The sequence below is a fragment of the Pseudorasbora parva genome, chromosome 5, assembly GCF_024679245.1.
Source record: "Pseudorasbora parva isolate DD20220531a chromosome 5, ASM2467924v1, whole genome shotgun sequence".
NCBI lineage: Eukaryota > Metazoa > Chordata > Actinopteri > Cypriniformes > Gobionidae > Pseudorasbora > Pseudorasbora parva.
This window is the reverse complement of record NC_090176.1, coordinates 4,999,840-5,014,100: the sequence shown is the minus strand read 5'-3', so window position 1 is coordinate 5,014,100 and position 14,261 is coordinate 4,999,840. Positions and strand designations below refer to the sequence as shown.

At 47.6% G+C, this 14,261-nt stretch overlaps 1 protein-coding gene across 1 annotated transcript in view; it reads right to left on the bottom strand.

Annotated features, from left to right (window-relative positions):
• Positions 1–14,261, bottom strand: part of LOC137074977 (sacsin-like) — a 43,293-nt gene that overhangs the window by 12,809 nt on the left and 16,223 nt on the right. The window contains exon 8 of the mRNA XM_067443090.1: positions 12,343–12,363. Within this exon, the coding sequence (XP_067299191.1) occupies positions 12,343–12,363 (21 nt within the window). The remainder of the gene's footprint in view (positions 1–12,342; positions 12,364–14,261) is intronic.

The window sequence follows — 14,261 nt, the reverse complement described above, 5'->3', positions numbered from 1 at the left end:
TTGGGTGTTTGTTGTGAATTGTTTTCATAATTTTAGTAATCTCTGTATTTCGTTTTTCTTTCTTTATTAGTGTGGTTTGTTATATTTGTATTGTAGTTTGGCCATTGCGACCAGGACCATAAGTTGTGTTGTATTCAACAGCGGATGTGCCATCTCCCTCATTGATAGCTTTGTGGTCCTATAGTGCTGCTGAGGTTGGAGGGATTTTATCCATGTACCAGCTGATTTGGTCTATTATCAGAATTTTGATTTGTTTTGTATATTTGCACTGTACTAATTTTTCTTTCCTTTCTTTTTCAAGTCAAGGGAGCGCGCCGAGGGGGAAGGCTAGTCACCTGGGTGAAACACATTTGCTGTGAGTTTGATGCACCAGGGTTGGCACCTCTTGTTTTTGTTTGCTGTGCACACATAAGGGGTGGAACACTTATTTACAGCTAGGTTGCCGCCCCTGAGGTAAGCTCTAGGCTTGTTTTCTTTTTCTTTTTTTTCTTTTCATTTATTTCTTTTTGTTAATGTATTTATTTGGTGCAAACAGTGCATTGGTTTTTGTGTTCATTTATTTGATCTGATGCAGTATCTAAATCAGGCATGATTGGAGGAGTCTTTTTCTATCCATGAGCATTGATATGTTTAGTATTGTTACAATAAATGTGCTAGTGATTTATACCATGATTAAACGATGCAAGTGAAACATTTTAACTTTCTGTCTTTTAAATAAAACTCTTCATTGGTTTATTGGATGACCCGACTCTGTCTTTTCACTGCACCACCGACCTGTGTTCCTTTCTTATTTCCTTGGGTGTAATTCCCAAGGTGGCGTAGTCAGTGATATCTGGATTATACTATATAATACTGTATTACGGCCGGTTACAAACTGGCGCAGTCGGCAGGGTGGTTGCATTGTAAAAGCAGAGACGAGTATTCTGTAATTTTCTATTGTTCAACATTTTGTTTAGTTTTTTTTTCTTGTGTGTATATTTTTTTTTGAAAAACAGCAGCCGACTCTGGTTCTGAGGTGATGTTCAAGCCCTGGACTAATTGAGGTCCCTTCTGAACGAACGACTCCCCGTTTTTTTTTTTTCTTTTCTCTCCTTCTGTGTTCTTTTTTTTTCTTTTTTTTTCTTCACAGTCATGGAGGATGAGCTGACACAACTTAGAGACATGGTGCTACAACTGAGAGCCGAAAATGAACGTTTGCGCCAGGAACCGTTGGCAACTGGTTCTATACCGGCCCTCTGTGACAATTCTGCAGCCAGGCCATCTACAAGTACGGATGCGGAAGGTATTAGCACTGCTACCGAGAGACTTGTTCTTATCCCACGGGATAGAAAGTGTCCTATGTTCCGAGGTAACTCCGGTATGAACATTGACGAGTGGGTTGAGGAGGCACGCGCATGTATGCGAGCCCGTCATCTGTCTCCTGTCGACCAAGCGTTCTTTTTGGTTGATCACTTGGAAGGTGAGGCCAGGGATGAAATTAAATATCGTTCAGATGCAGAGCGGAGAGATCCAGAAACTGTGATTAAAATCTTGCAAGAATTGTATGGCTGTTGTCAATCGTATGTTACTTTGCAAGAGGCTTTCTTTTCCAGGAAACAGCAAGAGGGGGAGAGTCTTCTAGAGTTTTCTTTGGCTCTGATGCGTCTTCTGCACCTGGTAAAACGTGTTGCACCAGCGGGCATGTTGAACTTTGAGGTACTGTTACGTGACCAGTTTATTGAGCATGTGTCTGATTGTTCCCTCCGCCGCATGCTAAAGCAAATGGCACGTAGTCAACCTACAGTCACTCTGTTGGATGTCAGAGGGGAGGCCATTAGGTGGGAACGGGAGGGCATGCCGGGGGGGACTCGAGGTCGTAGTCACTCTGTTCCATCGGCCTATGGCCTACAGTATGGGGTTCAAGGGGGTACCTCCACTATGTTGGGTGATGGTTCATTAGGTGCAGAACTGGGGGATCTTAAAGCTATTTTGAAACAACAACAAGATCAGCTTAACCAGTTAACCCAAAGTGTCACCCTACTCCAGAACAACCAAAGGCAGGCTAGATCGTCCCGTGATGGCCCCGTAATTTGTAGGAGATGTCAGCGTCCGGGACACTTTGCAAGGGAGTGTGATGGTGCAAGGGTTCCTTTTCGCCCCCGGTCTAATTCTGTAGCTTTATCTTCCCCATCTAGGGCTGGACCATCAGCCTCCCAACATGGGTCGGAAAACTAATGCCCACCGAACCGTTGAGCCACAGCTCGGGTGGGGCCCTTACAGGCTCTTGTGTTGCAAGTAGTGTGAGTACAGCCACAAAATTAATGTCCTCCTGTCCCCATATAGACATTCTTATGGGTGGAATTAAGGTGTCCTGCTTACTGGACACCGGCTCTATGGTGTCTACAGTTACCGAGAGTTTCTTTTTGCAACACTTTAAGACGGGGAGTTTACAGACTTGCCGGTGGCTTCAGCTTAAGGCAGCTAACGGATTGGCCATCCCTTATTTGGGATATTTAGAATTGGACGTTTTCTTGTGTGGAAGAGTCATACCGGCCTGTGGCATACTCGTAGTAAAAGACCTTCCTGGTGGGACCAGTGTCCCGGGGGTCCTTGGTATGAATGTAATTAGCAAATGCTATGAACTTTTGTTTTTTCAACATGGGCCTGCATTATTTGAGCTACCAACTGTGTCTCAGGCACCTGGTCAAGTGTTCCAAGCCTTGCAACAGTGTCACCAAGCAGGTGTCGAAACCCCGCCTGAAGTGAAGAGTGTTGTTAAATTAAGTCAGGGGAGGGTTCAGCGTATTCCAGGGGGTGTGACCAAGTTTGTCAGGGCGACATGTTCAGATCACTTGGCTGGTCGTACGGCATTATTTGAGCCTCTTGACTCGGGTTTACCTGGTGGATTGTTAGCCTCTCCCTCGTTAGTTCAGGTGTTAAGGGGTACAGTTTACGTCCCAGTTGTGAATGTAGGCACTACTGACGTTTTACTTTACGCTCGCACCCAGCTAGGTTATTTGCGTAGGGTGGATGTGGTCAGCTTGCCTAAGGGTGTAGCTGAATCAAGGGCTATTGAAGTCACTGGTCTATCTCTGAGCTCCATTCAAAGCCAAATAGATGCCCTTGACTTATCAAATATTAGTGAGGAAGAGGCTCAACGGGTTAGGACATTGCTGGTTGAATATCAGGCGGTGTTTTCAGCTCATGAGGGGGATTTGGGCTGTACCAGCCTTATATCCCATGAAATCCCCCTGTTAGATGATGTTCCGGTCCGACAGCGCTATAGGCGGTTGCCACCATCGGAATACGAGGTCGTCAAGGCCCATATCAATCAGTTACTCGAGGCGCAGGTCATTAGGGAGAGCTGCAGTCCCTATGCGTCCCCCATTGTTTTGGTGCGGAAAAAGGATGGTAGCCTTCGCCTCTGCGTGGACTACCGCCAATTAAACCACAAGACTCGTAAAGACGCTTTTCCGTTACCACGTATTGAAGAATCGTTGGACGCCCTTTCTGGGGCCCATTGGTTTTCCACTCTCGACTTAGTCAGCGGCTACAATCAAGTTCCGGTTGCCGAGAAGGATAAAGCCAAGACAGCCTTTTGTACTCCTTTTGGATTATTCGAGTTTAACCGTATGCCTTTCGGGCTCTGCAATGCCCCAAGTACATTTCAGCGCCTCATGCAACGTTTGTTTGGGGAACAGCATTGTCAATCTCTGCTACTTTACCTGGATGATGTGGTGGTCTTCTCTTCTTCCATTTCACAGCACCTGGAACGATTAGAGGGAGTGCTAAGCCGACTGGGACAGGAAGGACTCAAAGTCAAGCTAGAGAAATGCACTTTCTTCAAGCAGGAGGTTGGCTATTTAGGACATGTGATCTCCAGTGCTGGTGTCTCCACGGACCCGGGAAAAATCGAGGCGGTGGCCCAGTGGCGACGTCCAAGTCAGGTGGCAGAACTGCGCTCATTCCTTGGCTTCACCAGCTATTACCGTCGTTTCGTGGAGGGCTTCGCGAAGATGGCCGCACCCCTACATAAGTTAGTAGCAGAGTTGGCTGGTACAAAGGCTCGGAAAAAGACCGGACGGGATTTCGCTGCGGCCTGGACAGAGGCATGTGAGCAGAGCTTTGAAGGACTGAAAGCTAAACTTACCTCCACTCCAGTATTGGCTTATGCCAATTTTGCACTACCTTTTATCCTGGAAGTGGATGCTAGCCATAGTGGCTTGGGAGCAGTTTTGTCCCAAGAACAGGACGGTAAGGTCCGGCCTATAGCTTACGCCAGTCGTGGTCTCCGGCCCCCCGAACGTAATATGCTTAATTACAGTTCAATGAAATTAGAGTTTTTGGCCTTGAAATGGGCAGTTACGGAAAAATTCCGCGAGTATCTCTTGGGACAAAAATGCATAATCTACACTGACAATAATCCCTTGAGTCATCTTGTCTCTGCTAAATTAGGGGCAACAGAGCAGCGATGGGTGGCCCAACTGTCATGCTTTGATTATGAAATTCGATACCGGTCTGGTAGAGTAAATAGAAACGCTGATGCTTTATCTCGACAGTATCTACCAGAGAATTCCACTACCTCTGTTCCAGAATCCCTGCAGCAGACCAGAGTTGCACTACCATCTCAGGTAACCCAAACAGCCATCTTTGCTTTACCCCATCATTCTGCATCTGATATATGTTCTCTGCAGTGGTCAGACCCAGACATCCAAGCTATTTGGACATTTCGGAAGCAGAAGGCGTACCCTAGTTTGGTAGAGCGTCACACACTATCTACTCAGGCATTGGCGTTATTACGACACTGGGATCGTCTGGTAGAGATAGAGGGGGTATTACACCGTCGCACTCTTCGACCTAATGGGGGTGAGGAGGTATTTCAAGTAGTTCTACCAGCAGTGTTGAAGCAAGAGGTGCTCACCCAGTTACACCATGACCATGGGCATCAGGGGGTAGAACGGACTATGGATTTGGTCCGTCGACGCTGTTTTTGGCCAGGAATGGCTGCGGAGGTGAAGCGCTGGTGTCAAGAGTGCGAGAGGTGTCAAGTGGCGAAGCATACGAATCCTGCAACCCCTAGTTTCATGGGACACCTCTTGGCTTCGCGGCCCAATGAGATTTTGGCCATGGACTTCACTGTCTTGGAGCCTTCACATAATGGCCTGGAAAATGTGCTTGTAGTGACAGACATTTTTAGTAAGTTTACAGTGGCTATACCTACCCGGGACCAGAGGGCCTCTACTGTGGCCCAGGTTCTAGTGACTGAGTGGTTTTGCAAGTTCGGGGTGCCGAGTCGTCTTCACTCCGATCAAGGTCGTAGTTTCGAGAGCAACTTGATTCAACAACTTTGCGGCCTGTATGGAATTGCACGATCACGTACTACACCTTACCATCCTGCTGGCAACGGCCAATGTGAACGTTTTAATAGGACAATGCACAACCTGCTGCGTACCCTGCCTGCCTCAAGGAAGAGGGACTGGGCCTCCTGCCTCCCACAGTTAGTTTTTTGTTACAACACTACCCCACATCAGTCGACAGGCGAGTCTCCACACTTTCTGATGTTTGGTCAGGATCCCCAGCTCCCAGTAGACTTTTTGTTGGGCAGAGTGCGTGAGCCAGAGGCTGGTACAGTACACGACTGGGTTCGCGAACACGAGGCCCGGCTGCAGGTCGCATTTGAGGGGGCCAGAGAGAGACTAGCAAGCGCTGCCGCACGTCGTAAGGACTATCACGATAAGAGGGTGAAGGAAGCGCCACTGTTTGAGGGCCAGCGAGTTTACCTGCGTAATGTTGGCGTAAGGGGCCGTAACAAAATCCAAGATCATTGGAGCTCTGCTGTTTACCAGGTATTAAAGGTGCCCAAAGAGAAGGGAGTGGTGTACTCCATTGCACCAGTGAATGATCTGGGGAAGGTACGACATGTACATCGGACAATGCTGAAAGCCCAATTACAGGCAGAGCCCCAAGACATCCCTCCGGCTTGCCCATCAGTGACAGTTGTACCACCCCAGGAGGATGTTGATGATGATTTATGGCTACTAGTACCTAACACTTTGGCTTGTCCCAGCACAGAGGCAGGCCCCACGAGAGATCCCTGTGATCGTTTAACAGTACCAGAGGTTTCAAGGTGTCCGCTGGTTACGTCAGACACCCAGGGGGCAGGGCCATCGATTCCTACTGGTTTTACTGATCGTTTAGGTCCGACTTTGACTGAGGAGACTCGACCATCCTTACGACGGACAGCCCGCTCCACGGCCGGGCAACATTCTAACTTGTACCATCTTCCACAGACTGTGCAGGGGGCCGCTGGCGGGACTGTTTGCTCTTCCAGGGCTGCGCCTCAGGCCTCTCCGGCTCCGTTTAGGCCCTGGTTCTAGCCTGGTGGTAGTAATGAATAATTAACTTTGCCTCTGTGGTTACATTCAAGTTTACTTATCGTCGGGGCGCCGATAAAAGAAAGGGGGGGTGGAATGTAGTAGTAGGGGGTTTTACGATTTATTTATTTTCTTCCGCGTTCATTATCCTTTATATGAGACTGGGTGCGCATGATAATTAGGGCCAGTGTATTTAAATGTGTAGACAGGAAACCTTCGAACGTAGATTGTCATACCCGCCCCTCTTCCGGTTATCGGTGTCACTAGAGTGGAGGTAGGTGACGGAGGTGATGTACGGCTCTGCGTGGTTGTAAAGTTGTTAAAGTATGTTTCCTTGTCTCTGAAGTGATCGCTGTAGTCGTCTCAGTGACGTGCCCTGGGAGTTGCGTTAAGCGCTCATTGAAAGCTTTAAGGTACGTCGGCGATCACCGTTGTGGTGCGGGTTTTTTTATTGTTAGTTGGGTTTAATGGGGGTTATTGTGTGTTTTTAACAGGACATTCGCGAGTGTATCCTGACATCAGGGGTATGTATGAACTAGTGAATGCTCGTATTACAGAAGTAAATTTGATTGACTTGGAGTAAATCTTTGCTTGATGGTTATGTTTTGTTTTGCAGTCTCATGTGTACCACGTGATAATAAACCCAGGTCGTGCTGCTGTTTTTCGTGATTAGATGTTTGGGTGTTTGTTGTGAATTGTTTTCATAATTTTAGTAATCTCTGTATTTCGTTTTTCTTTCTTTATTAGTGTGGTTTGTTATATTTGTATTGTAGTTTGGCCATTGCGACCAGGACCATAAGTTGTGTTGTATTCAACAGCGGATGTGCCATCTCCCTCATTGATAGCTTTGTGGTCCTATAGTGCTGCTGAGGTTGGAGGGATTTTATCCATGTACCAGCTGATTTGGTCTATTATCAGAATTTTGATTTGTTTTGTATATTTGCACTGTACTAATTTTTCTTTCCTTTCTTTTTCAAGTCAAGGGAGCGCGCCGAGGGGGAAGGCTAGTCACCTGGGTGAAACACATTTGCTGTGAGTTTGATGCACCAGGGTTGGCACCTCTTGTTTTTGTTTGCTGTGCACACATAAGGGGTGGAACACTTATTTACAGCTAGGTTGCCGCCCCTGAGGTAAGCTCTAGGCTTGTTTTCTTTTTCTTTTTTTTCTTTTCATTTATTTCTTTTTGTTAATGTATTTATTTGGTGCAAACAGTGCATTGGTTTTTGTGTTCATTTATTTGATCTGATGCAGTATCTAAATCAGGCATGATTGGAGGAGTCTTTTTCTATCCATGAGCATTGATATGTTTAGTATTGTTACAATAAATGTGCTAGTGATTTATACCATGATTAAACGATGCAAGTGAAACATTTTAACTTTCTGTCTTTTAAATAAAACTCTTCATTGGTTTATTGGATGACCCGACTCTGTCTTTTCACTGCACCACCGACCTGTGTTCCTTTCTTATTTCCTTGGGTGTAATTCCCAAGGTGGCGTAGTCAGTGATATCTGGATTATACTATATAATACTGTATTACGGCCGGTTACAAACTGGCGCAGTCGGCAGGGTGGTTGCATTGTAAAAGCAGAGACGAGTATTCTGTAATTTTCTATTGTTCAACATTTTGTTTAGTTTTTTTTTCTTGTGTGTATATTTTTTTTTGAAAAACAGCAGCCGACTCTGGTTCTGAGGTGATGTTCAAGCCCTGGACTAATTGAGGTCCCTTCTGAACGAACGACTCCCCGTTTTTTTTTTTTCTTTTCTCTCCTTCTGTGTTCTTTTTTTTTCTTTTTTTTTCTTCACAGTCATGGAGGATGAGCTGACACAACTTAGAGACATGGTGCTACAACTGAGAGCCGAAAATGAACGTTTGCGCCAGGAACCGTTGGCAACTGGTTCTATACCGGCCCTCTGTGACAATTCTGCAGCCAGGCCATCTACAAGTACGGATGCGGAAGGTATTAGCACTGCTACCGAGAGACTTGTTCTTATCCCACGGGATAGAAAGTGTCCTATGTTCCGAGGTAACTCCGGTATGAACATTGACGAGTGGGTTGAGGAGGCACCCGCATGTATGCGAGCCCGTCATCTGTCTCCTGTCGACCAAGCGTTCTTTTTGGTTGATCACTTGGAAGGTGAGGCCAGGGATGAAATTAAATATCGTTCAGATGCAGAGCGGAGAGATCCAGAAACTGTGATTAAAATCTTGCAAGAATTGTATGGCTGTTGTCAATCGTATGTTACTTTGCAAGAGGCTTTCTTTTCCAGGAAACAGCAAGAGGGGGAGAGTCTTCTAGAGTTTTCTTTGGCTCTGATGCGTCTTCTGCACCTGGTAAAACGTGTTGCACCAGCGGGCATGTTGAACTTTGAGGTACTGTTACGTGACCAGTTTATTGAGCATGTGTCTGATTGTTCCCTCCGCCGCATGCTAAAGCAAATGGCACGTAGTCAACCTACAGTCACTCTGTTGGATGTCAGAGGGGAGGCCATTAGGTGGGAACGGGAGGGCATGCCGGGGGGGACTCGAGGTCGTAGTCACTCTGTTCCATCGGCCTATGGCCTACAGTATGGGGTTCAAGGGGGTACCTCCACTATGTTGGGTGATGGTTCATTAGGTGCAGAACTGGGGGATCTTAAAGCTATTTTGAAACAACAACAAGATCAGCTTAACCAGTTAACCCAAAGTGTCACCCTACTCCAGAACAACCAAAGGCAGGCTAGATCGTCCCGTGATGGCCCCGTAATTTGTAGGAGATGTCAGCGTCCGGGACACTTTGCAAGGGAGTGTGATGGTGCAAGGGTTCCTTTTCGCCCCCGGTCTAATTCTGTAGCTTTATCTTCCCCATCTAGGGCTGGACCATCAGCCTCCCAACATGGGTCGGAAAACTAATGCCCACCGAACCGTTGAGCCACAGCTCGGGTGGGGCCCTTACAGGCTCTTGTGTTGCAAGTAGTGTGAGTACAGCCACAAAATTAATGTCCTCCTGTCCCCATATAGACATTCTTATGGGTGGAATTAAGGTGTCCTGCTTACTGGACACCGGCTCTATGGTGTCTACAGTTACCGAGAGTTTCTTTTTGCAACACTTTAAGACGGGGAGTTTACAGACTTGCCGGTGGCTTCAGCTTAAGGCAGCTAACGGATTGGCCATCCCTTATTTGGGATATTTAGAATTGGACGTTTTCTTGTGTGGAAGAGTCATACCGGCCTGTGGCATACTCGTAGTAAAAGACCTTCCTGGTGGGACCAGTGTCCCGGGGGTCCTTGGTATGAATGTAATTAGCAAATGCTATGAACTTTTGTTTTTTCAACATGGGCCTGCATTATTTGAGCTACCAACTGTGTCTCAGGCACCTGGTCAAGTGTTCCAAGCCTTGCAACAGTGTCACCAAGCAGGTGTCGAAACCCCGCCTGAAGTGAAGAGTGTTGTTAAATTAAGTCAGGGGAGGGTTCAGCGTATTCCAGGGGGTGTGACCAAGTTTGTCAGGGCGACATGTTCAGATCACTTGGCTGGTCGTACGGCATTATTTGAGCCTCTTGACTCGGGTTTACCTGGTGGATTGTTAGCCTCTCCCTCGTTAGTTCAGGTGTTAAGGGGTACAGTTTACGTCCCAGTTGTGAATGTAGGCACTACTGACGTTTTACTTTACGCTCGCACCCAGCTAGGTTATTTGCGTAGGGTGGATGTGGTCAGCTTGCCTAAGGGTGTAGCTGAATCAAGGGCTATTGAAGTCACTGGTCTATCTCTGAGCTCCATTCAAAGCCAAATAGATGCCCTTGACTTATCAAATATTAGTGAGGAAGAGGCTCAACGGGTTAGGACATTGCTGGTTGAATATCAGGCGGTGTTTTCAGCTCATGAGGGGGATTTGGGCTGTACCAGCCTTATATCCCATGAAATCCCCCTGTTAGATGATGTTCCGGTCCGACAGCGCTATAGGCGGTTGCCACCATCGGAATACGAGGTCGTCAAGGCCCATATCAATCAGTTACTCGAGGCGCAGGTCATTAGGGAGAGCTGCAGTCCCTATGCGTCCCCCATTGTTTTGGTGCGGAAAAAGGATGGTAGCCTTCGCCTCTGCGTGGACTACCGCCAATTAAACCACAAGACTCGTAAAGACGCTTTTCCGTTACCACGTATTGAAGAATCGTTGGACGCCCTTTCTGGGGCCCATTGGTTTTCCACTCTCGACTTAGTCAGCGGCTACAATCAAGTTCCGGTTGCCGAGAAGGATAAAGCCAAGACAGCCTTTTGTACTCCTTTTGGATTATTCGAGTTTAACCGTATGCCTTTCGGGCTCTGCAATGCCCCAAGTACATTTCAGCGCCTCATGCAACGTTTGTTTGGGGAACAGCATTGTCAATCTCTGCTACTTTACCTGGATGATGTGGTGGTCTTCTCTTCTTCCATTTCACAGCACCTGGAACGATTAGAGGGAGTGCTAAGCCGACTGGGACAGGAAGGACTCAAAGTCAAGCTAGAGAAATGCACTTTCTTCAAGCAGGAGGTTGGCTATTTAGGACATGTGATCTCCAGTGCTGGTGTCTCCACGGACCCGGGAAAAATCGAGGCGGTGGCCCAGTGGCGACGTCCAAGTCAGGTGGCAGAACTGCGCTCATTCCTTGGCTTCACCAGCTATTACCGTCGTTTCGTGGAGGGCTTCGCGAAGATGGCCGCACCCCTACATAAGTTAGTAGCAGAGTTGGCTGGTACAAAGGCTCGGAAAAAGACCGGACGGGATTTCGCTGCGGCCTGGACAGAGGCATGTGAGCAGAGCTTTGAAGGACTGAAAGCTAAACTTACCTCCACTCCAGTATTGGCTTATGCCAATTTTGCACTACCTTTTATCCTGGAAGTGGATGCTAGCCATAGTGGCTTGGGAGCAGTTTTGTCCCAAGAACAGGACGGTAAGGTCCGGCCTATAGCTTACGCCAGTCGTGGTCTCCGGCCCCCCGAACGTAATATGCTTAATTACAGTTCAATGAAATTAGAGTTTTTGGCCTTGAAATGGGCAGTTACGGAAAAATTCCGCGAGTATCTCTTGGGACAAAAATGCATAATCTACACTGACAATAATCCCTTGAGTCATCTTGTCTCTGCTAAATTAGGGGCAACAGAGCAGCGATGGGTGGCCCAACTGTCATGCTTTGATTATGAAATTCGATACCGGTCTGGTAGAGTAAATAGAAACGCTGATGCTTTATCTCGACAGTATCTACCAGAGAATTCCACTACCTCTGTTCCAGAATCCCTGCAGCAGACCAGAGTTGCACTACCATCTCAGGTAACCCAAACAGCCATCTTTGCTTTACCCCATCATTCTGCATCTGATATATGTTCTCTGCAGTGGTCAGACCCAGACATCCAAGCTATTTGGACATTTCGGAAGCAGAAGGCGTACCCTAGTTTGGTAGAGCGTCACACACTATCTACTCAGGCATTGGCGTTATTACGACACTGGGATCGTCTGGTAGAGATAGAGGGGGTATTACACCGTCGCACTCTTCGACCTAATGGGGGTGAGGAGGTATTTCAAGTAGTTCTACCAGCAGTGTTGAAGCAAGAGGTGCTCACCCAGTTACACCATGACCATGGGCATCAGGGGGTAGAACGGACTATGGATTTGGTCCGTCGACGCTGTTTTTGGCCAGGAATGGCTGCGGAGGTGAAGCGCTGGTGTCAAGAGTGCGAGAGGTGTCAAGTGGCGAAGCATACGAATCCTGCAACCCCTAGTTTCATGGGACACCTCTTGGCTTCGCGGCCCAATGAGATTTTGGCCATGGACTTCACTGTCTTGGAGCCTTCACATAATGGCCTGGAAAATGTGCTTGTAGTGACAGACATTTTTAGTAAGTTTACAGTGGCTATACCTACCCGGGACCAGAGGGCCTCTACTGTGGCCCAGGTTCTAGTGACTGAGTGGTTTTGCAAGTTCGGGGTGCCGAGTCGTCTTCACTCCGATCAAGGTCGTAGTTTCGAGAGCAACTTGATTCAACAACTTTGCGGCCTGTATGGAATTGCACGATCACGTACTACACCTTACCATCCTGCTGGCAACGGCCAATGTGAACGTTTTAATAGGACAATGCACAACCTGCTGCGTACCCTGCCTGCCTCAAGGAAGAGGGACTGGGCCTCCTGCCTCCCACAGTTAGTTTTTTGTTACAACACTACCCCACATCAGTCGACAGGCGAGTCTCCACACTTTCTGATGTTTGGTCAGGATCCCCAGCTCCCAGTAGACATTTTGTTGGGCAGAGTGCGTGAGCCAGAGGCTGGTACAGTACACGACTGGGTTCGCGAACACGAGGCCCGGCTGCAGGTCGCATTTGAGGGGGCCAGAGAGAGACTAGCAAGCGCTGCCGCACGTCGTAAGGACTATCACGATAAGAGGGTGAAGGAAGCGCCACTGTTTGAGGGCCAGCGAGTTTACCTGCGTAATGTTGGCGTAAGGGGCCGTAACAAAATCCAAGATCATTGGAGCTCTGCTGTTTACCAGGTATTAAAGGTGCCCAAAGAGAAGGGAGTGGTGTACTCCATTGCACCAGTGAATGATCTGGGGAAGGTACGACATGTACATCGGACAATGCTGAAAGCCCAATTACAGGCAGAGCCCCAAGACATCCCTCCGGCTTGCCCATCAGTGACAGTTGTACCACCCCAGGAGGATGTTGATGATGATTTATGGCTACTAGTACCTAACACTTTGGCTTGTCCCAGCACAGAGGCAGGCCCCACGAGAGATCCCTGTGATCGTTTAACAGTACCAGAGGTTTCAAGGTGTCCGCTGGTTACGTCAGACACCCAGGGGGCAGGGCCATCGATTCCTACTGGTTTTACTGATCGTTTAGGTCCGACTTTGACTGAGGAGACTCGACCATCCTTACGACGGACAGCCCGCTCCACGGCCGGGCAACATTCTAACTTGTACCATCTTCCACAGACTGTGCAGGGGGCCGCTGGCGGGACTGTTTGCTCTTCCAGGGCTGCGCCTCAGGCCTCTCCGGCTCCGTTTAGGCCCTGGTTCTAGCCTGGTGGTAGTAATGAATAATTAACTTTGCCTCTGTGGTTACATTCAAGTTTACTTATCGTCGGGGCGCCGATAAAAGAAAGGGGGGGTGGAATGTAGTAGTAGGGGGTTTTACGATTTATTTATTTTCTTCCGCGTTCATTATCCTTTATATGAGACTGGGTGCGCATGATAATTAGGGCCAGTGTATTTAAATGTGTAGACAGGAAACCTTCGAACGTAGATTGTCATACCCGCCCCTCTTCCGGTTATCGGTGTCACTAGAGTGGAGGTAGGTGACGGAGGTGATGTACGGCTCTGCGTGGTTGTAAAGTTGTTAAAGTATGTTTCCTTGTCTCTGAAGTGATCGCTGTAGTCGTCTCAGTGACGTGCCCTGGGAGTTGCGTTAAGCGCTCATTGAAAGCTTTAAGGTACGTCGGCGATCACCGTTGTGGTGCGGGTTTTTTTATTGTTAGTTGGGTTTAATGGGGGTTATTGTGTGTTTTTAACAGGACAATTGCGAGTGTATCCTGACATCAGGGGTATGTATGAACTAGTGAATGCTCGTATTACAGAAGTAAATTTGATTGACTTGGAGTAAATCTTTGCTTGATGGTTATGTTTTGTTTTGCAGTCTCATGTGTACCACGTGATAATAAACCCAGGTCGTGCTGCTGTTTTTCGTGATTAGATGTTTGGGTGTTTGTTGTGAATTGTTTTCATAATTTTAGTAATCTCTGTATTTCGTTTTTCTTTCTTTATTAGTGTGGTTTGTTATATTTGTATTGTAGTTTGGCCATTGCGACCAGGACCATAAGTTGTGTTGTATTCAACAGCGGATGTGCCATCTCCCTCATTGATAGCTTTGTGGTCCTATAGTGCTGCTGAGGTTGGAG